Source organism: Dermochelys coriacea, chromosome 3, assembly GCF_009764565.3.
Source record: "Dermochelys coriacea isolate rDerCor1 chromosome 3, rDerCor1.pri.v4, whole genome shotgun sequence".
NCBI lineage: Eukaryota > Metazoa > Chordata > Testudines > Dermochelyidae > Dermochelys > Dermochelys coriacea.
In genome coordinates, this window is record NC_050070.1 from 206,164,611 (window position 1) to 206,192,211 (window position 27,601).

Below are 27,601 nucleotides of genomic sequence, written 5' to 3' on the forward strand. Positions count from 1 at the left end.
CCCCGATTTGAGATGCTGCTCATTGTCATGCTGATGGACATTTCCATTTGGCAGATCTGTGCCCCCCGGAGGAGACACACAAAGACCAGGCACGTGTGCCTTCCTATAGAAAACCATCAGACCGTGAAAAGAGGAGGGGCCAGGCGTGTGCCTTTAGCCGGGAGGGGCCAGAAGTAAATGGGGGGGAAAGGAGGAGGGAGGGGGGGAAGAGAAAGGAAAGCGAACGAGAGAAACCCCTCAGGTACATCTGCTGTACCTAGCAAGCGACCCCGTTGTCCCTGCCCCTTTCTGCGAGCCTGCACCTCCCACACTCCTCCAATCCATAGGAGCCGCAGGAAGCGCTGATTGGCTCGGGGATGGAGCAGGAGGCTCGAACAATGGCATCCTCTCCCCTTAAAAAGAGTGCAGCGATCCGGGCAGGGGCAGACGGGACCCATTTGCGGGGCGCCCACTAGACAACAAGTGCAAAGGGGGACCGGCGGCGGCGGCGGCGGCGGCACGTCGGGGGTCTGTCCCTCTGCTGCTGAGCCCGGACTGGATGGCAGGAGCAGGCAGCAAAGCCTGAGCGAGGCAGCCGGCTGGAGCCAGACGCACAAGCCTTTTGCTGCAGATCCGCGCCCCTGTCGCCGTCGCCCCAAGTGCCTTCCCCGCCGGCCCAGCCGCCAAAGATGCCCCGGGGGTTCCTGGTGAAAAGGAACCGGAGGGCCACGCCGATCTCCTACCGGGTCCGTTGCGGCCAGGAGGGTGAGCCCGAGCTGCTGCTGTTCGCCGGCGGCCAGCAGCGCTGCTCCCCGCCCCTCCCCTGCGCCGGCCTAGATCCGGCGGCCGCCGCAGCGCCCCGGGAGCCGCCGCCGCTGCCGCCGCCTCCGAAGCCCGTGCAGTTCGGCACCCCCGAGGCCGCGTGCCAGGCGCTGTACAGCCCCACCCGGCCGGTCAGCAAGGAGCACGAGAAGAAATCCTTGGAGCGCAGCTTCAACCTGGGCTCGCCGGTCTCCGCAGAGTCCTTCCCGGCCCCGGCGATGCCCAGCACCATGGACCCGCTGCTCTTCGCCCCGGCCGAGCTCAAACTGTGGGTCTCCTCCTCCAGCCCCGCGGAGACCAGCGGCCCCCAGCGCAGCGCCCAGAGCGACCCCCACAGGGACACCCACTGCAGCGCCCAGGGCATGCCCAGCAGCACCCACAGTGACACCCACTGCAACGGCCAGGCGAGCGCCGGCACCCGCAGCCTGTCCGCCCTGCTACCCCCCTCCGCCTCCTCGGGCCGCCCCCAGCCCAAGCGGCCCCCCGCCGGCTCGGAGCCCGGCAAGCACAAGCCCCCGGCAGCTAAGAAAGCCAAAGCCATCCGCAAGCTGAACTTCGAGGACGAGGTGACCACGTCGCCCGTGCTGGGGCTGAAGATCAAGGAGGGGCCGGTGGAGCCGCCCCGGGCGCGGGGGGCGGGCGGGCCGGGCCCGCGGCCGCTGGGCGAGTTCATCTGCCAGCTGTGCAAGGAGGAGTACGCCGACCCCTTCGCCCTGGCGCAGCACAAGTGCTCGCGCATCGTGCGCGTGGAGTACCGCTGCCCGGAGTGCGACAAGGTCTTCAGCTGCCCGGCCAACCTGGCCTCGCACCGCCGCTGGCACAAGCCGCGGCCGGCCCCCAGCGCCCCGCCGCCGGCCGCCAAGGCGCCCGAGGAGCAGCCGCCGCCGCCCAAGGAGGCCGGAGGCAGCGGCAGCGAGCGGGACACGCCCAGCCCCGGCAGCGGCGGCGGCGGCTCGGAGTCCGGCTCAGAGGAGGGGCTGTACGAGTGCCCCACCTGCGCCCGCCGGTTCCGCCGCCAGGCCTACCTCCGCAAGCACCTGCTGGGCCACGAGCCGGGGCCCGGCCCGGAGAGGCCCGGCCCGGAGGAAAGCCCCAGCCCCGGCCCCGGCCCCGGCCCCGGCCCCGGCGCGCCGGCTGCCAGCGAGTGCCACCTGTGCCCGGTGTGCGGGGAAACCTTCCCCAGCAAGGGCGGCCAGGAGCGGCACCTGCGCCTGCTGCACTCGGCGCAGGTCTTCCCCTGCAAGTACTGCCCGGCCACCTTCTACAGCTCGCCCGGCCTCACCCGCCACATCAACAAGTGCCACCCCTCGGAGAACCGGCAGGTCATCCTGCTGCAGCTGCCCGTGCGCCCCGCCTGCTAGGCCGTGCCTTCGCCCCCTCCTGCCCCCCGGGCTGCAGCCTGGCAGCTGCCTCGGGCCGGCTTCGCCCTGCAGAGCCGAGCTCTCCAGGACCCCGGCTGATTTCCCCACCCCCCTCTCCAGCGCCTGGTTTATCTATAGATGAAAACAAAGGGGCTGGGGGGGAGTAATAATAAAATCCACTTGTGCCAGTGTCTCCTTGGTGGTGATTCCTCCGTCCTTGCTACTGTAGCTCAGCCTCTGAAAAGCAGCCCCTCTTTGATCCTTAGGAAGTCTTTCTGTTTTTTTTCCTCTGCCCCCATCTCTCTGTGTACCTAGCCTAGGGGTTGGATTGGTTGTTGGTTTTATTTTTATTTTTTAAAGTCAATCTCGAAGAATAATGCCTTTATATTTCACAGGCTGTAAACTGAATTTACCACATGATTAGCTTTATTATGGCTTGTGAACTGCTGGAAGCTGGCTTTACACCCCCACCCCCTTTTATGTGAACAAATAAAACTGCTTCATTTTGTTTTCTTTAGTATAGCCACAAATGCCTTGACTCTACTATTGATGGTCTCCAGAAAATGCTGTAGAAACTGCCTTAAATATTACCTGCCAACTTTCTTTTTTCGATTGTTTGTCCATAGCGAGGTAGAATCACAAGCTGACTATATGTATATGTTGATTTGAGTAATTGTTATTTATTCTTTATTTATTTATATTAATTATGAAGATTGATATTATTTGATCGTGAATATTTTGATGCGCTTTCCCCCTTCCCCGTCCTGCCATTTCACTGTGCATTTTAGAAGAAGATCTTGTTCTAAAGGGATCTGCTAAAAGGTTTTAACTTTTCTACGTAGAAACACACAATCTTAACCATTTTATCCTGCTCCAGGGGCGCAGACAGCTCTTGTGCAACCGACAGCTCTTACTTTTAGATGCAATCTCTTTTCTACACACATTATTTTCTTAACTGTTAGCTATTTATAGAATGCTTCAATAGAACTGTTTCAACTGTATAACTATTTACTATTCAAATAAAATATTTTCAAATTCAAATACACATCCTTTCGCGTCTCATATTTCTCATTAATCAAAGCCTCCCTACTTTTCTGTAACGAAGAATAAAGTATTCATTTAAGCTTAAAAGAAGGAAGAGCTAACAGAGCCCTATGTGGTACATAAAATATCGCTCTGGGGGTCATTTTTCACACACCTCCTTTGAAGGCGCTCAGTGACTTCGCAAGCGAAAACCTAGGCAGCCTAGTTACACCTTCCCCTGCAGCTTTAAACCCACCAAGAAGAACGAAGCTCTTTAGGCATTTGCTAAATCGTTATTTCTTTGAGCGCGCAGCTTGGGAGACCAGAGGAGTTTGTCCATCGTTTGGTAAAATTACCAGGAAGCAAATTACTGTAAAGCGATGCCTTACAAAGGGGAAGGGCTGAAGATGAGGTCAGGCTGGCTAATCCCCTTTCTCTTGCTAATTGACCGCTCCTCACTGAGGGCTGCCTCATGGCCTGGGCCTGACTCAACCAATACGTTAGCTCCAGCCCCAAATCACAGACACAGCAGAGCTAATTTTTTTTTAATTAAAAAAACCAACACCCCCTCCGTTGTAATGATCAGCGCTAGCATATGGCTTGTGAGCGCGCTCAGCTGATCGGTGGCGAAGGTGAAAGTGAGCGTTTCAGCCATCTCAACTTTCATTTCACTAGCGCCAGGGTCTAAGCACCGGCATAGCCCCTCTGCAGAAACCTTCAGCCGCTCGGCTTCAGGGCCCCAGGTGAGAAAGGTTACTCTAAAGCACTTCTTATTCTCGCCTCTCGGTGGGTGGGGGAAGCTAGATACATGCACTGCCCACCACATTGAAGCCACTGGCTGAAGGGTCTGGAGTCGACCAGAAACAGCAGGAAATCACGGTGGAGACACTCTCAGGGTAACTCTCACTTGTATTGTTTTCCCCCGCCACCAGCAGAGCGACTGCCCTTAACCCTGGCTGGAATTAATGCTCGTCTGGGCTAGTCCTTTTAGCTGCGTTTCTGCTGCAATCCAGAGCGCATCACAAGCAAACACGCGGCTCCCTCCTTCATGTCCCTTTTCGTGGCTCGCCCGCCTGCCATTAACCTAGCGTCCCCCCCCCCCACGGATTCAAACACCCAGGAGTGAAGCACGGAGAAAATAGCATCACCCCCACGAAGGCGACCGCTTTGAGCCCTGATCTGCAGGGGGCCTTGCAGCGGAGACCCACCCTCCAGGGGAACTGCATTCACAGACTAGCCCTGGCGCAGAGCAGCGTAGATTGCACAGGTAGTCCCAACTCCCTGCCCCAGCCCTGCATACAGTTTCCCCACCCAGATGTGGCCCTCGGCCCAAAAACTTTACCCACCCCTGGATTACACTGTCAGTGTGGGTATTGTGGGCTGACTTCTGAAAGCCAGTAAGCAGCACAGTGTCTACACTGATACTGAGTGGCTGTAACTACGTCAACCGTATGCTGCTCATGGAGGTGAAGTTAAGAAGTCAACATAGTGGGGCAGTTATGTTGGCAGGAACCAAATCTAAGTGTAGACACTTCCATAGTAACGTAGACCAGACCTCAGTTTCTGGGGTGGGACTGGGGATGAGGGACTGCAGGGACATGTTTCCGCTTCTGGGAGCTGTGCAGAGCCATGGCAGGCAGGGCGTGGATTGGAGCTGCCAGGGTCCCTTTTTGACTGGGCGTACTGGTCGAAAACCGGACGGTTGGCAACCCTAACACGTGCCCCTAGAAAGTGCTTTTCTCATCTCCATGCTTCTATTGCCACATTGTGATCAGCCTCAAATAGCATTTTGGGGGCCTGATCTGTTGCATCTGGAAAATTGCATATTCAAGCTGTAAATCTTTTCTTCTGGCATGTATAAATGGTGAGCAGATGGGCCTGAGGGTGAGTGTTGACATGCATCTTCTTGTTTTATGATTTGTACATAGTGTTGTTTGATTATTGAGGTTTCTGTGTAACCTATCAGTAACTGCCTTTCCTTGTTGTTAGGTGCACGTGCCCATGGTGAAAAGCCAATCTGGTCTAGTGAAAATGCACATCAGGGTGATATTTAGGCACATATCCACTGATAAAGTACAGTTTTCTGCAGCATCCTCTCTCTCAGGTAATATGTATAGGTTTAAAAACAAACAACAACAACAAAACCCCAAGGGTGGGATTTTCAGAAGTGCTCAGTGTTGTCCTAACTTTGCTTCCACTGCAGTGAAATGGGACCAATAAATTATATTTATACCCACTTTAAGGCCCTGTTAGTGTGCCAGAACAGTGTAAAGGGGCCTTAGGGTAACTGAGAATTAGGACTCAAGTGTTTTATTATAGAGTTTACAGTATAATTTAAATTGTATTTCATTACTTGGAATATCACTGTGGTTTTCTTAAGGCTAAAGTAACAGCACATTTGGTAAAGTTTTGGTAAAGTAACAGCACATTTGGACTTGATGCATCTAGCGCATTTCATCCAAGCATCTCAAACCTGCACACACACACACATACACATGTCAATTACCGTTTTAAATAATTTTAATGAAACTTAGTTCACTGTAAAGCTCACATAACAAAGATTTCAGATTTGCATCATAAAAATTTTTGATACATTAACCAGAAATATGGGCACTTCAAGCATGGGTTTTCATCTTACAGATATTATAATACAGGTAAATGCACCAAAACAGGACATTGTAGCACCTGCTTTTTATAACTGAACAGATGATCTTATGCAGTCTAAGATATGTACAGACATCCCAATGTGACTGTACTTCTGGATTCTGATTTTTCCATTATTGTTCAGCATTAAAGCCAAGTCAAGACTAAAACCATGCAGAAAGGAGTTCCACATCTTCCATGTAACCCCACTGCAGAATACAGCACTCTCATAATCAATACATTTTGCCTAGTGACATGTCAGGTGAGGTAAGGTAACATTGGAAAAGTTTTCAGAATGTATCCTTCAGTTATGAAACTTGATTTTAAATGATTCTCCTGTAACAGTAAGTGCCCCCTCTCCAGCATAACACACCTTTGCCTAACATTACTTTTAGAAAAGGATCGGTTACTATTTCTAGAAATGAGAAAACTACTTTGAAGCTAGCATAGTCTAGTATAAACAAATACATATTCAATATTTTTCACAATGCCCTGGGAAGTTAAGTGGATTAGTGCAAAGTGTTAATTTTACATCACCTTTCTTCTTAGGTTAGAAAGTTTACTTTTTTTTCCTTAATCTATACATAAAACTATTTCAAAGCAAAGCAAAGATTCTCTCCTATCTCTGAATTGCCTGGCTTTTGTCAGTTTAAAGCTGAAAGTCCATAGAAGTTTGGATCACTGTAGTAACTGATGACATATCTGTTGTAATACCAAGGTACAGCAGAGTAGATTAACGGCATACATCAGCAACAGTTCATACGTTGTTGGGTTAAGCCAGCATTTTACTGCTCTTTTCTATAGTTTTTCATATGTAAATTAAAATATTAGTTCAAAAGAAAAAAAATCTCAAAATGTCTGGCACCTCCATCTGGTGGATACTTAGATTCTTTTTAACAATGCTATTTACTTGGCAGACTTAAGAGGTTTGGTCCATTGTATACATTTCTATTTAGGGACATTTATGCTATTATCATAATCGTTAATCATATAGGCCCTGATTCAGGAAACACAAATGTTCAAGACAAGCACATAGTTAAGTGCTTATGTTCACCTTTATTCCGTGAAACACTTAAAGCACAAGTAGCCCCACTGACTTCAACGGAACTTCACATGTTAGTAGGTGCAATGGGCCTGATCCAAAGCCAATTAAAGTCTATGGAAAGAATTTGCATCAACTTGAATGGGCTTTTGCTCAGGTCCTCTGTCTGATGGCAAGTGTTTGTAGGATCAGGCCCATAATCATTAGAGGACTCAGTGCTGATCTTCACTATGTGGGTGATCGTTTAAGCAATAAGGATCATGATGTGGATCATTTCTCAGGGATGATGTAAAGGGGAGAAGTTAATGGCCTGAAGCACAGTTAAGAGACCCTAGATGATCATTAATCCTGAGCATCAAACTTATTGCTATTTTGCATGCTGGAAACGAAAAGAAAAATCTCATGGGTGGAGAGACTTGTTATGGATCAAATAATGATACAGTTTCAATTGGAACATACAATTAATGCCCTGTAAATTAGCCAGCACTGCATTCACATTACAGTACTGTTCATTTTACAAAATTAGCTCCTGCTCACTTCTGTGCAGGTGCACTAGCTCAGGCATATGGCAATGTGGACTAGAGTATCTGAAACCATTCTTGAGTTGTTCATGTCTTTTGACTATTCAAATGAATTAGTTAAGAATGGCCATAGTGGGTCAGACTAATGGTCCATCTAGCCCAGTATCCTGTCTTCCAGTGGCCGTTGCAAAATGCTTCAGAGGGAATGAACAGAAAAGGGCAGTTTCGAGTTATCTATCCCCTGCTGTCCAATCCCAGCTTCTGGCAGTCAGAGGTTTAGGGACACCCAGAACATGGGGTTGTGTCCCGGATCTTGGCTAATAGCCATTGATGGACCTATCCTCCAGGAACTTATCTAATTCTTTTTTGAACCCAATTATAATTTTGGCCTTCACAACATCCCCTGGCAATGAGTTCCACAAGTTGACTGGAAGTTGTGTGAAGATGTACTTCCTTATGTTTGTTTTAAACCTGCTGCCTATTAATTTCATTGGGTGACCCCTGCTTCTTGTGTTTTGTGAAGGAATAAATAACACTTCCTTATTCACTTTCTCCATATTATTCATAATTTTATAAACCTCTACTATATTCCCCCTCAGTTGTTTCTTTTCTAAGCTGAATAGTCTGTCTTTTTAATCTCTCCTCATATGGAATCTTTTTTTGTATACCTAATCATTTTTGCTGCCCTTCTCTGTACTTTTTCCAATTCTTATATATCTAACATTAACCCACCCAAATGTAAACATCAAAGATATTTTGGAGCCATATAAGAGCAAGATACTCCAGAACGAATAGCAGGCAACAACCTCCTGATAATAGGCATATTTCTGATGGGAACATTGACATATACCAATACAGTAGTAACAATGTTAAGACCCTGATCCTGCAAACACTTAATAGGTACTAACTTTTGACTTAAACAGGTGTGCAAGTTTTTGCAGGGTTGGGGGTTTCTCCCTTTTGATCAACTAAATCTCATGCATGTTACATGCATATAGGGAAAGGACAGGTGAGATTTTCAAAAGCACAAAGAGAACTTAAATGCTCAAATTCCATTGAGGAGGTGGTTTGCTAACTGCCCTTTGAAAATGTCCCTCTTATTTCTTAATACATATCATTTTTTTAAAATTTTATTTATTTATTTAAACAAATTAAGGTCCCTGTCCTGCAAACACTCATGTCTAGTCACTCCCATGTGAAAAAAGTGTGCACAGCAACAGGGTCTTCATCCCCATCAGTGCTGGAGAAAACAAACATTTTACACAGTCTCTCAATTCTGGAGTATCTAGCAATTATTTAAACCTTTTCCAATTGTCCTTAGAAGCTGGGCTCTGGTAGAGTTGACTCAGCTTGCCAGCCCTTGTCAGTAAGAAGAGCTGATTCCCAATTGCTTACAAGGCAGCAAATAGTCATAAAACTATTATTTCCCAAGACAGACTTCAAAGGTGGGGGCCTGAAGTTAGTCACCTATATCCATATTTAGTACCCTACATTAGTAGCCTGATTTTCAGAGGCTCTTATTGACTTGAATTGGAGCTTCTGGCTGGCTGCACTTTTGAAAATCTCATCACGCATTTAGGAGCCTAACTTTAGGCCTCCATTTTAAAAAAATCTTGGTCCAAAACCAGTAATTTTAATCACAAAATGAATTTTAAAGACTTTGCTAACACTACAGCATAACAAACAGAACACATGTAACCCATTCTCGGCAGCTCAAACTAATTAACTCTCAGATCACACTAATAATTTTACAAACAAAATGACTTTAGAATTCATTTCCTGCTATGTAGGATTAACTTTCCATTTCAGTATCAAAAGTTAACCCAAAGGCTATTTAAGAGAACTCTCTCACCCCCTAATCTCTCCAATATAGACACTGGGGGGGGTCCTTTTCCCCACCAACAATCAAATACCCCCATAACATTCCCGTCATGACTGAGAGAACTGACCCCCTTCATTTTCCTATGTGAACTCTCTGTAGAGTAGAAAATCGACAGTAGAAACAGATCATTTTGAATTTTCATGTAAATCACTCTGCAACAAGGCGTTATGAGGCTTAGAAGAGGAGGAACTCTCATTAAGCATTTCTTACACTGAATGGTACATAAATGACGTCTTTGGGGGTTGGTAATGGTCTGTAATTATTATTAGCAAAATGCTGCAAAACTCCCTTCAGAGGAAGCTGAAGATAATGCCATTGTTGCACAGCCTCTGCTGGTTCAAACCATGCCAGAGGCTACGGCTGAGAATGCTTGCCAGGTTCAATACAGTGGAAGTGCTCTCATGAGGGCCTCACTTCTGCACTTATCCAAAGGGCCATTTCTTTGAAAATATTGATCAAACGTACTTACTACAGGCAGCTGAGTGCTGCAATGAATGCTTCTAAATATTATCCAGAGAAAGGGTGCCAGTGGCAGTGCTGGCTCTAAGTTCAGTAGTCAAAGATCCTTTGGAGGAGGCTAGGCTTACAGACAGCAAGGGAAATGAAATGAAATGGAGCAAATTTCAGTCTGAATTGCCTATGTGCATCAAGGAGACAGCCATCTGTGTGAATAAAATATGTAACATTCCAATGAAGAATCAGTTTGATTACCTTGAATACCCTGTCTGGGCTCAGTTCGGAACTCCTCACTCAGGCAAATCTCTCTCTGACATACGGATAGTTAGGGGCCTTGCGGAACATTTCACTTGAAGGCAATCCAAGAGCTATACAGCTTTGCCCAAAAGGGGAGAGAGGCTTTGCTAATTGCAGCAGATTGCATTTTGGACTTTAAAGCATTATGTCAAACATTATTAGTTGATGATAAGGATCAAATCCTGTATTCCTAGTGAATACACCTTGCTCCCATGAGGAGTTCTTATCAAGTCTGAAAGGGTGAATTCACCCTTGGGGACTCTCTTTGATTTTGATACGGTCACACGAGGGATGACTCTGACCTTCCTTGTGTGAGAGTTGCATGACTCAGGCCCAAAACAATCTGAGAAACCAACTTTCTCAATCAAGTTCTAAGAGGAGCAAAAGTTGTAACTGCCCTATCCAGTGAAAGTCACCAATAGGGCTGTTTTCACTTTCTCCCAGAAATCATCCTAGGACATGTATTAAATGGCTTCAAGCGAGGCAGTGCCTAAGAAGCTAAATAATCTGGGACATGGTTTCTGAACAATCACAGGATGCGACACGAGTGCATCATTTGTGCACAGGATTACATGAGTGTGCATTGTGGAGTTTGTCCCTTCTTCTTTCATTCAATCCCAAACTAAAAGCACAAATGCAGATTTGATAACATTTCAAAGCCTTTTAAGGGCTGGACTGTGCTTTCTAAGCCATTAGCCACACTGGGGGACTGAGGAGAGGCTCCAGCACAGCATGAACCCCAGATGGAAATTCAACTGTGGCTCTGGAGAAGCACATGCGGCAATGACGCTTTGCCACTCTGTTTAAAGGTGTAGCATGCACTGTGCTCCATGCTAGGCCAGCATGGTTGCTGGGAGTGGGATGCTCTTACCCTTCCCCCTTTTGGGAAGTTAGTATTGCTGTTAGCATGAGCTGGGTGCTGTGCCTATGCTCTCCACTGGGATTGTTCTTGGCCCCTGCCCAGGAGTGTAAGGGAAGGCAAGGCTCTCTGCATCATCACATCTTTGGGCATTGGGCCTTAGGTCTGATAGTCACCTAGACCGTAGACTGGTAAAGGATTAGTGTGGTTCGTGACACGTTGGAATCCAGTCTCAGAGGTGACAATTTATTTTCTGAAATTCCACTGTTCGACTTTCTTGAGGATAATGGACTGGGAAGATTGTTTGGTATGTTCAGAGACAAGAAAATTACAAAGCACAGCCGTTTCCACTTCACCTGATTCTGCACAGTTCCGTATACTGGACATTACAGATGGGCCCAATAGGAGAACATATAAAAGATTGAGGCTGTTCAAGCATCCTTTTCTAGTAAAAGCAACAGGAACCGTGACTTTATAACTTGTGATAAAAGCAAAGCCACTGTTGTGGAAATATCCATGTAACCAGTTGTATATTAGGAAAACAAAAAGAAAAGGAGTACTTGGGGCACCTTAGAGACTAACAAATTTATTAGAGCATAAGCTTTCGTGAGCTACAGCTCACTTCATCGGATGCATCCTTTTCTTTTTGCGAATACAGACTAACACAGCTGCTACTCTGAAACCTGTCATAAGGAAAACAGACTCCCTTCCTAATGAGTGGAGACGACCAAGTGTTGTATTTTACTGGTTCCTGGAGGCATTTTTAAAAGACTCAATTCTCCTGCTTTACTAGAGGATACAAAATTGCCCCTTCACGCTGAAGAATGCAGCATTTTGAAGGAGGGAAGCTTCCTGAGTTTTCTAAAGATACCATGATTGTTCCCTCCATTGTTAGAATACAAGCATTTACAAAAGAAATATTGTGTAAGCACAATTCACTTATACTATATGACTACCCTTACACTTTGGGAAAGGTATCTACCCAACACATATGGAGGTATATGGAGGTTATATATAAAATTCCTGGATGTCTTGTTCTTGTAAATTATCTTACTGACAACTGAATGGTAAAAATATATCCATTACAGCACCTTAGCCAAATGGAGTTGCACTATAGTAATAAGGTCTTGCATCACAACAGCACACACTTCTGGAGTATTTTATTTCCCCAGTTAAGGGTACTATGAAGCAAACTGTCAAGAGAACTGGAGTTGGAGAGAATTTTCAGCCACAGCTGTTGTAGAGTTTCGTCCAACACAAACTGAAAAATATCTTTAGTCTCATGATTTATAAAAGGTGACCCCCTCACCCCAAAATTTTACCAACTATTTTTAGACACTAGTATTATTGTCACTGTATGCAAGGGTTAATTGGAGGTCTTCTCATGTCATCAGATACTGAAGATGTTCTGGAGATTTCCCTTGAATATTGAAATGAGCATATTTGTCATAATAGTTTTCAAATTTCTAGGAAATCTTGTGGAAATACAAATACTGTTACGATGAGGGGCAGGGAGTGAACTGTCCTTAGATTACATTAAATCTAGTTGTTGATGTTTAATTAAGCCAAATGGAACCTGGACTAGGCAAGTATGTTGCTGGGTAGCTGAATAGTTTTCACTGATAAAAGCTAAACAAAACCTTCCATCTGTCGGAAGCCAGCTCATTTGTAAAGTATAATACACTCTTACAAAATGGGCCTGATCATCCTGTCAGGGGACTTCTCAAGGACCTGCACATGCAGATGTGATGGAACAATCTGGTCCCCTGTATGTCGGTCTGTCAAGTCTACAATGGGCCAAATTCAGCAGTGGCTTAAGAATGGTGTAAGCAGGACAAAAAAAAGGTACAACTCTTCGGTATTCAGCAGGAGTCCAATTTACCCTCCCACATCCTACCTTACATCCTCACGTTAGCAGTTCTTCCTGCTATACAGTCCATTCTGCTGCTCAGCTTCAATTACACGAATGCCAGATCTGCGTCAGTTACATTGTTTTACCACTTAAACCAGATATGTAACTTATTTCACCATGGAAGTCACTAATGAACTTGTCCGGAGTTTTCCATGAGAATTGCATTTATTTATACCAAGTCTGAATTTTGGCCAATAGCTCTGTTCTCTTAGCCAAAATGCAGGTGGTCAAAAATGGGGCAGGTAAGCAAATGACCCTCTATTGTATCCATATTCATCCAATGCATTCACATCTACATTTATTATTGCAATATTGGAAATAAAATCCATTGCCACAGGATCAACGTATCTTGTTTTAACTTGGCATCTAAACAAAGGACCAGAATAGCTGTATATATCACAGAGATACATTTTTTACATTTAACATATTTTAAATCAGAATTATGCAGTGAACTGAAATTTAATTGATTTCTGAGGAGTTAAGAAAAGGGTGTATTTGTTTGTTTTATCCTACCAAAACCTTCGGATTCTAATTTTCATTTTTTAAAAAAGAAAATACGCTTTTTTATAACAGGGAAATAATAATTCTGCACTTTCATTCTTCCCTGCATTAGAGATTGGTATCGTTTTAGAAGGAAATATTTTGTCTCATTCAGAAAAATGCTCTTTGAGCTACTCTACCTGGTGTGTATTTGACACACATTTTACTGGGTAACTAAGCACAGTAACTCCTTATCCAACAATGATTAAAATGAAAACACATTAGATAACGCAATACACATTTTTTTCTAACTTATTTTATAGACACACAATCAAAAAGATGCAAAGAAAAAGGTTTGAACAGAAAGTCAAATGGCAATCAGAAATGTCAGCAATTCAATTATGCTCTGTGCCAGGAGGCTGGCGGCATTTACCTGTACATGCTAGCTAGTGTAGACTATGTACTAACATCACAAGTAACAATTTCTAGTTTCTGCTCTGGATAATGAGTGCATCCCATTTTAATTTTTCCTGATAAACTGGTTACCACTAGAACCAAATAAACTAATACATAAAGTCAATAACAAAATGCCAAGCTATAACTTATTACTGTAAAGATTTATCAAATAGCATTCATTATTTACAGAGAATGAGCACAGATCACTGTGAACGTGAAAATAAACATTCACTTAATGTATACACAGAAACTGAGTGCAATAACAAAAAGCCCAAATAAAAATGGCGACCCAACGGTGCATTGAGCTTTACTTAAAGTAGCTCCCCTTCAGTTCAGGTAAGAAGTCGCATTAAGTTTTTCAGGTGTGCATCCAGCTTAATAAACACAAACAGAGACTATGTTAACTAGACCTGAGGAAGATTAGGAAGATTACAGGGTTATGATACAAAAATCAGACATATATACTAACACTAGTAGCCAAAATGTCAAAAAACAAACTTACAGTAACGTTAGGTGTCTGACAACTACCCCCTGTCCCTCCACCAAACAAAAAAAAGGGTCAGGAAATTCAGTTTTGAAACTCCACCCTTTCATACCCTGTTGTTCCTAGGTATTACAGCATTATTATATGGAAAATCAACATCTGTTTAGAGACCTTTGCAATACAAAGTCATAAATGATGACGGAATTTCAGCCTTAAATCTGAATTCCCTACCTTCTATTAAGTGTTTAAGTGGTTACAGTATGTGTCCCTTATTTTCCTTGCTTTTATGGTAATATTAATTTTCTAAAAGTACAAAAATTTCCCCTTAAGTCCTCAAAACTACTATTCACTGAAATTGTACTGAGGTTTTTTTTATATCCAAAACATTTGCACAATAATGCAGATCACCAAAAGAACACAGTGTAATGTGTCCTTGGAAGGTTATTACAATATCTAGGACTAATTAGGGATACTTTAATTTGCAGATTATTGCGCTGTTGATGTGCTATGTCAGTGTGGCTACTGAAGATGTGTACTGGCTCTCAGTTATACAAAGCTGGGTGAAAAGTAGTTATTGCAAATGTGCAATATTTGCTTTTCTAAATGAAATCACTGGTCATTTTATTTTTTCCACACAAACAGAAAAAAGTGATTAGCTCACATTATGCATTAAGCACATGCAACATTTAATGTGACAAAATGACCCTATGTCCAAAGATTTCTATCAAAAAATAAATGGACAGATATAATTAAATGATTTGAACCAAACTGTACAGGTTAACATCTCTAACCTGTATTACATTTTATGGTATAATTATGAATCTTTGTTAACAGATGCCAAAACTGCAAACCCTTACATTTACCAGCATTGGCATGTGATGGTTATAACCAAAAATAAGAGATAGAATGCAGGGGTCTTAATTCTGCTCTCTGGTATGTTAATATGCAGCATCCCACAAAGGGCCCAATCCTGCGAGGGTCAGCGCAAGCTCAATTTCAGGATTTTACTAAATGAATGGGACATGCACCCTTGAATAAAAGGACAAGATTAAGCCAAGTGACTTTAATCCAGGTCTTGGTGATTTATGCAATTAGCAGCACTTTCCTAGAAATGAAATAAATTACTTAAAACAGCTATTTGATACTTATGGTTTTTATGCACAAAAACTGTACTGGGGTATCAATTCAAAACAGAAAAGGAAGGGAGCACTTGATGACATACTGAAAAGCACCCAGTCATTCACCCACACTTAAGAGAAAAAGTCCATCATGTTTAATTAAATGAAAACTTCTTTTCCATTTAGACAAAATTTGCTAATATACACACAGGTGTTAAACTATAATTGGAATGATTAAACGATCAACACAATGAAAGTAAATTAAATAATTGGTTTCAATACTTGCTTTGCATCCTCTTCCTGTGACAGCTGTACTTGCATCTACAGATTCTAAGGGAAAATAAGTGAGTTACCCCACATCAGTTAAATGCCTCACACACTGAAAAAGATCCAGTTTTGACAGTTATTTTGGTGACAACAATAATCGAGTGTAATGCATGACACGTAAATCAAGTGATAGCTGTCCATCAATAATTTAAGTTTTGCCACACAAGGGAACTGTAATTTTATAGCAAAAGCCACTTCCTTATGTGCTCATCCAAAGCATGTAGCAATGTTCTAGTGATACAGTAAATGATTTTATTCTGATTTTTTTCTTCTAATTCCCTTGAATAGGCTTCCCCTTCCAAAGTGCTTTAATTTGAAGATTTGCTGAGAGCACTAGCAGAACGCCGAAGTTTCCCAGAGGCTTTGTTTTTCATGGCATTGGGTAGCGTTGGAGAGGTCTGCTCTGCTAACTCTATTCCTGTGGTTACAGTAAGATCAGCACTTGCACTCGTAGCGAGACAGCCTGAAAAGTAAGTGGGCAAAGAAAATAAAGTATTATTAGAACAATAGAATGTGTCCAATGACGAAAGTGCTTCCTAAGATACAAAAAAGAAACCAAAATTCATCCCGTACGACTCCACTGAATTGACCAGAGTTGCACTAGGAATATGTTTGGCCCAAGGAACCTAAGGGTTAAGAATGAGCTTCTCATACATGGTAAGGAGGCTAGTATTGGCTGCTTCCAGAGAAGGTAACAAAAGGCTAGGTTGTGACTTGAACTAAATACCCAGGCAGGGGAGTACGAACCTTCTTCACACCCCTCTGCTGGCTACCCAGACCTTGAGACTGAGAGTGCAGGAATGAGCAGATGCTGCCTGCGCCAGCTCCTCCCCAACCTCAGAGCAGGTGTGTGGGGATGGGTGGAGGAGTGGGTAGTCTTGGCTCCACTCTGTCAAAGTGCTGGCACAGAGGCTATATAATTTACTGCTGCCCCCAAAGCAAGGAAGGAATTGTGTGGGACTCAGAGGAGTGTTTCTGGGTCACAGTGTCTCTGAGGTCTACTCCTAGGTTGGTGCTTCAAGGTACAATATAGCTCTAAATCTCCCTCTTGCACATGTATTATTAAAAGTGCTAGTTTTCATTGCGTGTTTCACTAAATGGCTCTGCAGTATTTAATTTCTCTGTTTCTGAGGACTGAAAATTAGTTTCCTTAGTATTACTATTTCTGATCATACTACAACAGTAAAGGTGCCTTAACTGCTAATGGTGAAGAGAAAAAAAGCAACATTTTTTTTAAACAATTCCACTAAGGAAGCAGTAAACGAAATCACCATAATTTCTGTTGTATTCAAGAAGGCTATTTAAGAACTTTATGCAAAGCTTAGCAAATCCCTGTTGGCTACCATATAGTCCACATGTATTTACAGATTGTTATTTTACACATTTAAGTTACAACTCATTCATTCCCAAAAGGTGATTATAACTAGAGGTCAGGACTAAATAGCTTGTCTGAATGAGAACAGATGAGGACACAGTCATTAAACTCAAAAGTAAATGAATAATATTAAAGCATGTGTGCAACTCTTGTCTTTCCCCAGTGCAATTATAATCATGCTCTAAGGAATACAAAAATGCATGCTGCAACACAGTTCTGTTGTTGCTACTGTCATTTTGACTTGTCCCAGGACACTTCTGTAAGCGCGAATGCCATTTCATCAGCTCTCTCCTGGTACAATATTTTTAAACAATGGTATAGTCCTCCCTGTAAATCCTCAATACAAATATTTTTATTAGAGATGGAACTGAAGCAAAGCCCCTTATCCAAACACCTCCAAACCTCTGGGGATGGAGGAGGAAGATTCAGAATCCAAACTCAAATCTGGATCTAAATTTCACAGTTGGCGTCCATGTCTATAAAGGGCTGAGCATCCACAAACTTCAGACCTAGAGCTACATTTTGCAGCGTAAGCCCATCTCTAATTTATCTACATACTCTATTTTCAGATTGCTCCTGTACCTGGATTTAATTTACTTGTGTTAAGATAACATTTTACACGTTTATAGAATCTTGCATCCTGAATGATCCCAAAATGTTGCAGATACTGTGCACAAACACCACCACTGAAATGCATCTGCTACTGAATTACATCGGCAGTGGAAGTTGGCAACCAACTGGTTGAATAGCACACTATACAACAGCGGGAGGAGGGAAATAACTGGCCCAGAAACCATGAGGTAAACCATGCCCTTATGAAAACTATCAGGAAATCTTTCATGTCCAAGAAAAGAAGACAGGACATCAGTTTGTAAGGTCTTAATTGAAAGATACCCATGTAGTAAACTGCATGATATTCCATTTATCTTGGAAAGACAAAGGACTAACTTGAGTCTGCTGGGATTTGAACATATGGTTCTAGGTATTTTAAACCTGATGCTAAGGGCCACTAAACTACTTCATCCCATCCCTTCTTGTAGTGACCATAAAACTAATGAGCCAGACTCCCTCGCATGCTATGGATGTGTAAAGGAGCTGTAAACCCAGTCTAACGGGAGTTTTGCTTTGCTGGAGCAGTGGAAAGCAGCCTCAGCGCACTGGTGAATCTAGCCCAGTATGTTTCTAAACTAAAGCATTTTCATTTGAATCATTCTTTCCTGATGCCTGACACATTCTAATGACTGCAGCTGGCATTTTAACCATGACTCCATGGCTTTAGTTCCTGCCTGAAGGGGTTAAGATATTTTACAGAAAGTATATTTCATAAATTATAAGTTTAGCAGACAGATTCTCACAAATCAATTACACAAAAAGCAACTCCCAGTGGTGTAGCTGCAAGCAATCCTGGGTTGTCTTCTGAGTGCTTCTAGAAATTCAGCTGCACCACTGTGAGCTAGATGCCTGTATTAATCTTACTTCCTCTCAGAAGCAAAGTCTGGAAATGTAACAGCACAGTCAGTGTCTCAGTTTATTTCCTTACTGTAAGGTTTAAAACACAGCACTTATGACGAGTGAAATTTGTAATCATTAAATGCAACTATGTTAATAAATATCATTCTAATGCATGAAAAAACAAAGGACAATTCAGTTGCTGTTAATCTGAAAGCATTTACTGCTCATTTGAAATTCTTAAACTACTTAACAAACCCGATGCTCACATTTCATATGATAAAATATAAAACTGGTAAGTAAAAAGTCAGTTAACTGTTTCGAGCAGAAAAAAAGCACTTCCAAATAAGTGAAAAATGTGATTTAATATGCAAAGACATTTTCTGTGAAAAATGTGGACCTATTAGTTTTGGCTTAGAACTGGAAAATTGCTGTGTTTTCCGAAAGAAAGAAAGAAAGAAAGAAAGTGGGTGGGGGGAGGCTGGGGTGGGGGGGATGTGCTGTATTTTACATTCCTGCAGCTAAGCAGAATGGCAGATGGTCAAAATAATACAATTTTCACCAAATGGGCAAGCTGAAGCAATAGTCATGCAAGCTCTCAACAATACAGGTCCTGCACAGATGAAAAGCAGTGCAGTTCAAACAGTGTGTAAGAAGGCATAGCCACACCTAAGCATTTAGAATCATCCCCAACATTCCTTTAGCCTTTAGAGTTTGTACATTCCATCAGTCAAAACTTTCTTCTGGCAAGTCCTTAACTATGCAATCAAGCTTGAAGCTCCCTCTAAACCATCTTGATTGATAGGTAGACAGCAGCTGCAGAATGAGCAAGTAATAACCACAAAAGATAAAGGCTTTCATACAAATATTGTAATTCCACTTGCAAGCTGTCTGGCATGAACTCAAATTACTTGGCCTTCTTCTAGCAATGGAAGCTTGGAACTTTATTCAGATAACATACTCTAGCCCACTTTAACTATGCACCAGTTTAGTGAAAGGAAACAGGACAATACCCACATATGTAAAAATAAATAATACATTAATGTAAAGGTTACAATGAGATTTCAAGATTTTCCAATAGCCCAAAGGAGGTTTATCTAAATTTATATTCTAAATTTTTTTTTTGGGGGGGGGAGGAGAGAATAGGCAGCACAAAAGTTCTAACTCATCAAAGCAATTATAAAATGCCCTGGTAAAAAAGTCCATCACTAAATAATGAACATTAGCGTCTGAGATTCTGATTCATAGATGGCTCCATTTTCGCCCTCTGAAATACGTAATTCAAACACAAACACATACCAAAAGATACTCTAAACCTAAAATCCTCATTTCAGGTAATGTAAAACAAACAATCAATCATGTATAAGCATGGAACGTTTTTTAGATGATACAATGTGGGTTATAAATAACCATTCATCAATCCATTGAGCTTCTAGTTTGACAGGTTATTATTTAAAGGCTCTTGGGTTGCATCCATCTGTGAATCAGGATTCAAGGAGTTAATTCAGTGTTTCAAGCCCTCTTTGCCTAAACCCAGGCTACCGCTGAGCGCTGAGCGTATCCAGCCAGCATGCTGCTGTCAGGCTGCTTCCTTCCATTCGATCAGTGCATTGGAAATTGCCCAGACAAACAAACAGAACTGAGGAGCCTGCAAAGGTCACACCTGGCGTGTGGCCGGCCAGCCTGCCTGCTCTCCGGGTCCTAAACTGCACCCCCAATCGCCAGGTTCAGGGCACTCTGTGTTTCCCCTCTTTTGTTTTCTTTTCCTCCCCCAGCTGTTCCATTCAGAGGCCCAAGTTCAGCAATCTGCCCTCCCCAGAAAGGGAGGCCCTTATTAAGCTGAGCTAACTCAAAGGGCCAGCACAGCACGTGCCGCTCCTTATCGGCCCCATCTCAAGATCCTATTCCATGGTGCTTAGCCAACAAAAAAAGTAAATGGACTCAACTCCCATTGGCTCCCCTGCAGCAATTCAAACAAAAGTGCAAAGCAACAAAGACATTTTCCACTATGGCAGGTGTTGGTGTCAGATTCCGCCTGCAGCAAACAGGAGCAGAAGAAAGAATGAAAAAAAAGTATGGGCTTCTCAGACATGCAGGGGGATGCTAACAGGGCAGGCAGCCGGGCTCTTAGAGCTGTTACTCAGAGGTGGGCACAGTCAGGGTCGCTCTTTTCCAGCACAGAGCTTGGAACTCATGTTTTGGGGGAAGAAGGAGAGACCTGGCCTGAAGATGAGGTGGGACTGCAGTGAGACAGAGAGAGAGAGAGAGAAAACCACACAAACAAACCAAGAGTTGTTTCAGCTTTATATTAGCAACAGAAGGAAGGAAGGAAGCTGGTTAGTAAATCTAGCGTGATGCCAGTGCTGTAGCCTGCTTGAGGTGTCACTCTTACCTTTGTCAATTACCGTAATGAGACCTTTACATATTTTAATCTAAAGGGAAAAAACAAAATCATATAAATAAAGGAACAGCACACCTACTGCTCTGTTATGACATAGTGCTCATAGACATTGCTTACACCCATTTAGTTGTGCAAGAACACTGTGCATCGTAAAGCAAACTAAACATTCAGAAAGTAACTAAGATATCATTCATAAATGGAAAATAATGATATTCTTTAAAGTTCACATTAGTGCTGTTATCTGGCGAGGTGTAAGTGGGAGGAGTGGACCCATTCTTCTCTCCAATATTGGTTGAAATATGGAGAAAAAATTTGAGCACACAATCATTTCCACCCAGTTTAAGGACATATTACATGCACATTACTATGAAATTATAGACATTCTAGTGCTCTGTTCTTGTCAGTCAATTAGTGGCTGTATAATTTCCAAGAGTGGTAAACTCTGAAGTTTCATGAAGATTTAAATAGCTTTTACCTGCTGGTCAAGTTAAAAATCAGCAAATGATTATATAATGTTAAGCTCTTTGGACTACATTTTTATAATGTAGAAGCCCACTTGTGCATGCAAAAATGCATGTACAATTGTGTGCATGGGTGTGCATACAATTTGTACAACCGCATGCACAAATAAGGTATTTGCATGAACAAATGATGATTCAGATGATTCTGTGATCATTTGCATAAGCAAATACTTGATTTGTGAGAAAAATTATGATAGCTGTATTGTGCAATTGCACATAGCTTTTGTGCATGGATCTCAGGTTTTATATTTCTGTTGCATTATGTCTAAAAGGGGATTACAACAATACGTTGTAATAAAGAGGAAAATTATACTTCTAATGAATGGTTTATGATCCCTGGAAAATTAAAAGAAGTCAGTTTAAAATAATTCAAGTTTCTGATAGAGCACCTTTAAACTGCATGTAGATTTTTTTTTAAAATCCTTAAAAAAAAAATAGAGAGTTTTTTCTTCTCTGCTGATATTTATAAGGCTCTTTCCATCTGGGGAGGGAGGGCAGTCCTGAGCAATACCAATAAATACGCTCTGTCCCATTCCTTTTTACCCCTCACCTTCTTGCCTATATGCCAGCCTGCTGCCTCAGTTTCAGCTTTTCTGCTAACACCCTCTTGCATTTGCTGTGGAAGAACATACATGTGAGCTCTCCTAGTTTATGAGGGTGATTTCATCCCCCTAGAATATGAGACAGGAAGTGCAACTGACCAACACCAGAACAGTGAAACTGACTGGAAGGGATGTTAAACGTACAAAATAAATAAACTGAAAAAATATTGTTTTCTCTGTAATTTCTCTCCATTCCAATAATTTTAGGAGTTATTGTAAAAACAGATGCATGTTATTCAGTGGAAAATGTGGTTTTCAAGTTGATAGAATCCTTTTAATAGTATCTTCAACAACTACATTTTAGATGAACATAGTGCATGTCACCTCAAATAGTTTGATAAATGGTATACACACAAGAATTCAGTGCTGCCAACCATCAAAATTTTTATCATGACTCTTGCAGTATTTGGTGTTTTTTCTGAAAGCCCCAACTCTTGCAGTCATGTTATTAGATGAGAATCTCATCTTCCATTTAAAAATAGTTTCTAGCCCTCATTGGTGCTAAGAAAACTTGGAAAATGTGAACCCTAAAGGCTCAAACACCAGAAAAACAAATGAAGAGAACCCCCACATTTTTTATTTTAAAAACATTCTGATTTTTAAGCAAATCAAGATTTTTTGAGGCCTGACTCATTATTTTTGAACACAGGGGGCAGGGGTGTTTGGCAAAACTAGAAATTGCTTTATCACTAATATCTCATGGGTGGAAGGGTAAAAGGAAGCAGAAGATGGACAGCACAGTACAAAATGGGGAAATTTTGACCAAGTTGACAAATCATCTTTTTTCACAAGAAAAGCTTGCAGACTGGTTCTGAGTGTAACTGATAGAGCAATACATGCCTGAGTCTGCGGAAAGCCTGAAAGCTGAATAGTTCAGGTGTCTAATGGGTTGTTAACTCTGATACCTGTTGCGCTGTGGGAAGCCCTGACAACACCCTCTCAGCAGTTACTTGATCATAGCTCTGCTGAGGTGGTGTTGGCAAAGCAGTCTCTGCTTTGGTGGGTAGCGGTTGAATTCTCCCTACCTCTCGGATGGAACTCAACCTGCCAACATAGGGACAGCTGGTGAGAGTAGGGCCAGGCCTACCTGAAGAGAAGTGGTGGAGGACTCCCCATCACATAAGTTTATTGGATTGCTCCTGCCCCGTTGCAAGGAAGGCCAGAGCCATGAGAGGGCCTCATTTAGAGAAGTGCCTATGATCCTTTTTTGTCTAACTCTAGTCCTGCAAACCAGTAGTTCCACGCTCTGGCAGTAGTTTGCACCTGATGTTTAGGTATCTAAGGGTATGTCTATACTGCAACTAAAAACCCATGGCTGGCCTATGCCAGCTGACTCAGACTAAGGGGCTGTTTAACTGTAGTGTAGATGTTTGGGCTCAGGTTGGAGCTCGGGCTCTATGACCCTGTGAGGTGGGAGGATCCCAGACCTCAGGCTGTAGCCTGAGCCTGAATGTCTACTCCATAATTAAACATCCTCGTAGACCAAGCCTGCACCAGCTGGCACCAGCCAGCCATAGGGTGTCTAACTGCAGTGTAGATATATCCGTAGGGTATCTCTTCAGTGCAAAAAGTGTGTTCTTAACTTGGGTTACAATAACAGTGAAGACAAGGCAACTCTGCTTTCAACTCAGATTAGCAGCTCTAGTTCAATCCAGGCTCCTCTATAGGCTTCAACTCAAGCTGCTAACCTGAGTTTAAAACCTAGCTGCCGTGTCTTCACTGCTATTTTAACCTGAGTTAGCTAACCTAAGTTAAACACTCATTGTTTGAATGAAGAGATACTCCAAGTCATCTTTTTTCATTTTATTACAACTTTATTCACGTCAAACCAATAGAAATAGGTTAGCTATCTGCCATTCTCAACCAACTCTTGAGTCTTGGTTCTGAAACTTTCATGTGAACTCTTCTTTCCGTCTCTTTTACCACTTTGGTATAAGTGCATGATTTTTGAGGATAAAAGGATTCTCCTTATACAAATAATACTGACATTATCATCTGTCCAGTTAGTGCATGATAGTGTCTCTTTTCTCCAAATAATTTTTAAATCAAACACATGCTTGAAATAAAGCACGTCATTTTATAGGCGCAATGCCTGAATCAAAGAAAAAAAATACAGTAACCAAGGAAAGAATGCTCTACAAATATAGATGGACTGCAACTTTGCTGCAAACCTCTTTCACTTGACATTGAAAATCTTAGTTTTAAAATATTAAATGCTAAAAGTATTGAAAATACATTTCCTTGGGGAGTGAAGGCAGGAGTTTCCCAAAAGGATTCATCACTGGGAAACTACAGGCACGTGTGTTTGGTACTGAAAGGAATAAGCTGCGGACATGTTCTCTCTGACTGTCCCTTTTCACAGCAGCATCTGAGGGAGTTTGGAGTGTGGCTGTGTGTGTGTTAAGAACAAACAAAAAGATAGAGAACATCATCTTCTCATCTGTAAATTCAACCTTAGTCCCTTATTCCTGCCAATTCTCACTTTCCATCATACTTATATGGCTCCCATTACTGTGGTATCCACCTTTAACACATTAATAATCACAACACTCCTGTGAAGTAGGAAAATATTATTACCTCTGTGTAAACAAGGGGGGGGGAGCTGAGGCACAGAGAGACTAAGTGACCCATCCAAGGTCACACAGGAAACCCATAGCAGAGCAGAAAACTGAACCAAGGACTTCGAAGTCTGAGACCAGCACCCTGACCACTGGGCTAGCCTTCCTCATAAGTTATTCTGTGGTGGTGGTATTTCTTAGGTGGCTGCCTCAGTAGTGTGTTCCAGGTTAGGAACTGTTATCTACCCAAATATCCCTGCCCAAAGATTAGAAGTTTGTCTTCCCTTCAAGGTCATAATGCAGTGACTTAACTCAAAACAATTCAAGACTCATAAGAATGTAACAGCTGCCAGACTGGGTCAGACCATGAATTATCTAGCCCAGTATCCTATCTTGGACAATGTCTTGTACCCAACCTTCAGAGGAGTGTGCAAAACAGGGTAATTATGAAGCAATCCACCTGTCTTTCACTCCTGGCTTCTGATAGTCAGAGTTTTAGGTCATTCTGAGGAGGGGGTTGCATTCCTGACCATCGTGGCTAATAGCCATTGATGGACCTATCCTCCTTGAACTTGCCCAGTTCTTTTTAGAACCCAAGTTATACTTTTAGCTTTCACAACATGCCATAGCAATGAGTTCCACAGTTTAGTTGTACATTTTGTGATAAAGTACTTGCTCTTGTTTGTACTAAACCTGCTGCCTATAAATTTAATCAAGTGCCCCTGCTTTTTGTATTGCATGAAATGGTTAGCATCAGTTCTCTATTCACTTTTTCCACATCATTCATGATTTTATAAATCACTATAATACCCACCCCCTTAGTTGTTCCTTTTCTAAGATGAATAGCCCTTATATACACCATACATTTCCAGAGTTTGTATCTTTTTTCCTTTCTGACCCTTTCAACATGTGGCATGTTAGGCACTTCTCCTTTCAGATGTCTTGTGTCATGGCCCCCTCCCTCCCTGACTCACAGCTCTGTTACACTGTTCAGGATTCTTTGATATGCCTGACTTTTCAGATTTGACACCCTCTTCCCCCAATTGTACTGTTTTATGGTATCTCTAAAAAGGGAGATTTTAGTCTGTCCCTAATGTAAGGGATTAACAATTTAGGTTCCTATTTTTCAGAACATCTTTAAGGCTTGCCTACAAAAACACTGTGTTTGTGGCAAGCTGGGGTGCAAATATACCCTGCACTAGCCTGCCAAGCACTAAGGGTCAGTATGGACCCTGCTGCCACACGCTAACCGTTCCCTAGTGCGCTTTGATATACCCCACTTTGAAATGGGAGGAGATCAAAGCACACTAGGGAATGGTTAGCGCACAGCAGCAGGGTCCAGAGGAACATACTACATAGCACGCTAGTGTAGGGCAGATTGACCCCAACTGCCACATACTAAATGTTTTGTAGACAAGCCTGTTCATAAGTTGAAGTTTCTTTCTAGGAATTTCTATGCTGTAATTGTTTCTCAGTTGACCCTCTCACCTTATTACCCAAAAAAGGTGTCCCTCCCTCCAAGGGCCTTCTGGTCTTTCTTCTGGCCCAATAACCATGATTTCACACGATGATTGTTTTTGCTGGACCTGTTAACCTAATCCCAGCATACTGTCTGTTTTACTTCTAAAGTTTAGAGAGACACAGCTCATAGAATTCTTATCTGTCTCAGCATTTAATTCTAATCAAATATGGATTATTCGCAGTTTAAATGTAATCTGTCACATATCTGAGGTAATTATTAAAATACAGTTGTAAATGTACCTTGCTTTAATTTCCCTTTGAGATTGGAATTATGCAAGAATTTAACCATTTTTATGATGATCAGATTTATCCAGTGATTTGAACTTTTACAAATAAAATCGTTATAAAGATTCTGACACTTTTAATTATAGTGTATGTTGGGACAATGGAACTGAGATATCTGCTCTCTCTACAGGAAAAAGACTAGGGCCAGGTCTAAACTACAGACTTTTGTAGTATTAGCTATGTTAGTCAGAGGTCATGACGTGTGACATAACTGACATAGTGGTGCCAACAAAAGCCACTAGTATATAAATGGCCTAAGATATTTAAGGCCTATGAACTATTCCCTGGTACTCTGGGAAAGAACTAAAATCACTTACCCGAAACTATGCTAAGGAGACTCCACTGCACTTTGTTTAGAGAGCTGGCCTTTTGTCAATAGGTTCTAAGATTGATCAAAGCTGCATTGTTTATGAGGTAAGATTGCTTGGGTAATAAGAAGAACACTGAAAATCTCTGGAAAAAAGACTGCTATGGACTAGTGCCTAAGAGTGTAAATCAGGAATAACCCATAGTTGGGATCTGTATCGATTCTGTCTTTCCTTTTCTTTGCCTTCCTTTATTTCCTTCTCTCAAGCTATCAGTCTAATGGTTGTCATGTCCAATGAACCTGAGGCCATGATGTCTTGTAGGTTTAAGAATGGATCCTAGAGAGTTCTGGATTTGGTCTTTATCTGCTTGTCTGACACCATCCCCACTGTATCCTGCTACCGGGAAAGAGGAGAAAACTTACTCTAGCAACAGGACTTTGCCTTCAATCCAGCCATCCAGATTGACCTAAGATGTACCAGGGAGTCTGCCTGCCAGAGAAAAGCACAACTCCTACCTGAACTTGACAACAGTCACTACTTATCTACTTCAGCTGGACCATAAAAAGGAGTACATATTTAAATGTTTTCCTTTGCCTTTCTCTGTTGTCCAAGTTTGGCTGGGGAAACTGATTGGCAAAACTAACATCAGAGTGTTTTGGTTGTAACTGGGTTAACATTTCCTTCATTTAATGAAAAGATTGAGAAAGAAAAGCTGGGTTTGTAACATGCAATACTTAAGTAAATAAAGACAGAAGGATTAGCATCGGGTCGGTGTGATACAACATGGCCAGAGGGCAGCAGGAGCGTGTTAGAAGGAAGCCTTATTCCCTGTAGAGGGAAGAAAGTTTGCTATAGATTAATTAAAGCACCTGAAGCCAGTCACCTGATAAAACCCTCCTGCTTCATTCAGACAGGGGAA

The 27,601-nt window shown here is 42.6% G+C and overlaps 2 protein-coding genes and 1 long non-coding RNA gene across 7 annotated transcripts in view; 2 read left to right on the forward strand and 1 right to left on the reverse strand.

Annotated features, from left to right (window-relative positions):
- Positions 1–210: 210 nt before the first annotated feature.
- On the forward strand, positions 211–3,203 carry INSM1 (INSM transcriptional repressor 1). The gene has a single exon (XM_038398021.2). It carries the CDS (start codon positions 669–671, stop codon positions 2,160–2,162), a length of 1,494 nt encoding a protein of 497 aa, XP_038253949.1. The 5' UTR covers positions 211–668; the 3' UTR covers positions 2,163–3,203.
- Positions 3,204–3,984: 781 nt separating this feature from the next.
- LOC119854095 lies at positions 3,985–27,542 on the forward strand. The gene is made up of 3 exons (XR_006280395.1): positions 3,985–4,081; positions 5,175–5,289; positions 27,004–27,542. It is a non-coding gene; the product is annotated as an uncharacterized LOC119854095 (long non-coding RNA).
- Positions 13,574–27,601, reverse strand: part of RALGAPA2 (Ral GTPase activating protein catalytic subunit alpha 2) — a 298,342-nt gene continuing 284,314 nt past the window's right edge. For 4 of the 5 annotated variants that reach the window (XM_038398015.2, XM_038398014.2, XM_043512164.1 and 1 more), the window contains one exon: positions 13,574–16,125. In XM_038398015.2, coding sequence (XP_038253943.1) covers positions 15,971–16,125 — 155 coding nt within the window. In that variant the 3' untranslated portion in view covers positions 13,574–15,970. Of the gene's footprint in view, positions 16,126–20,878; positions 20,919–27,601 lie in introns of all 5 variants that reach the window. The other variant, XM_043512163.1, reaches the window with a different exon arrangement.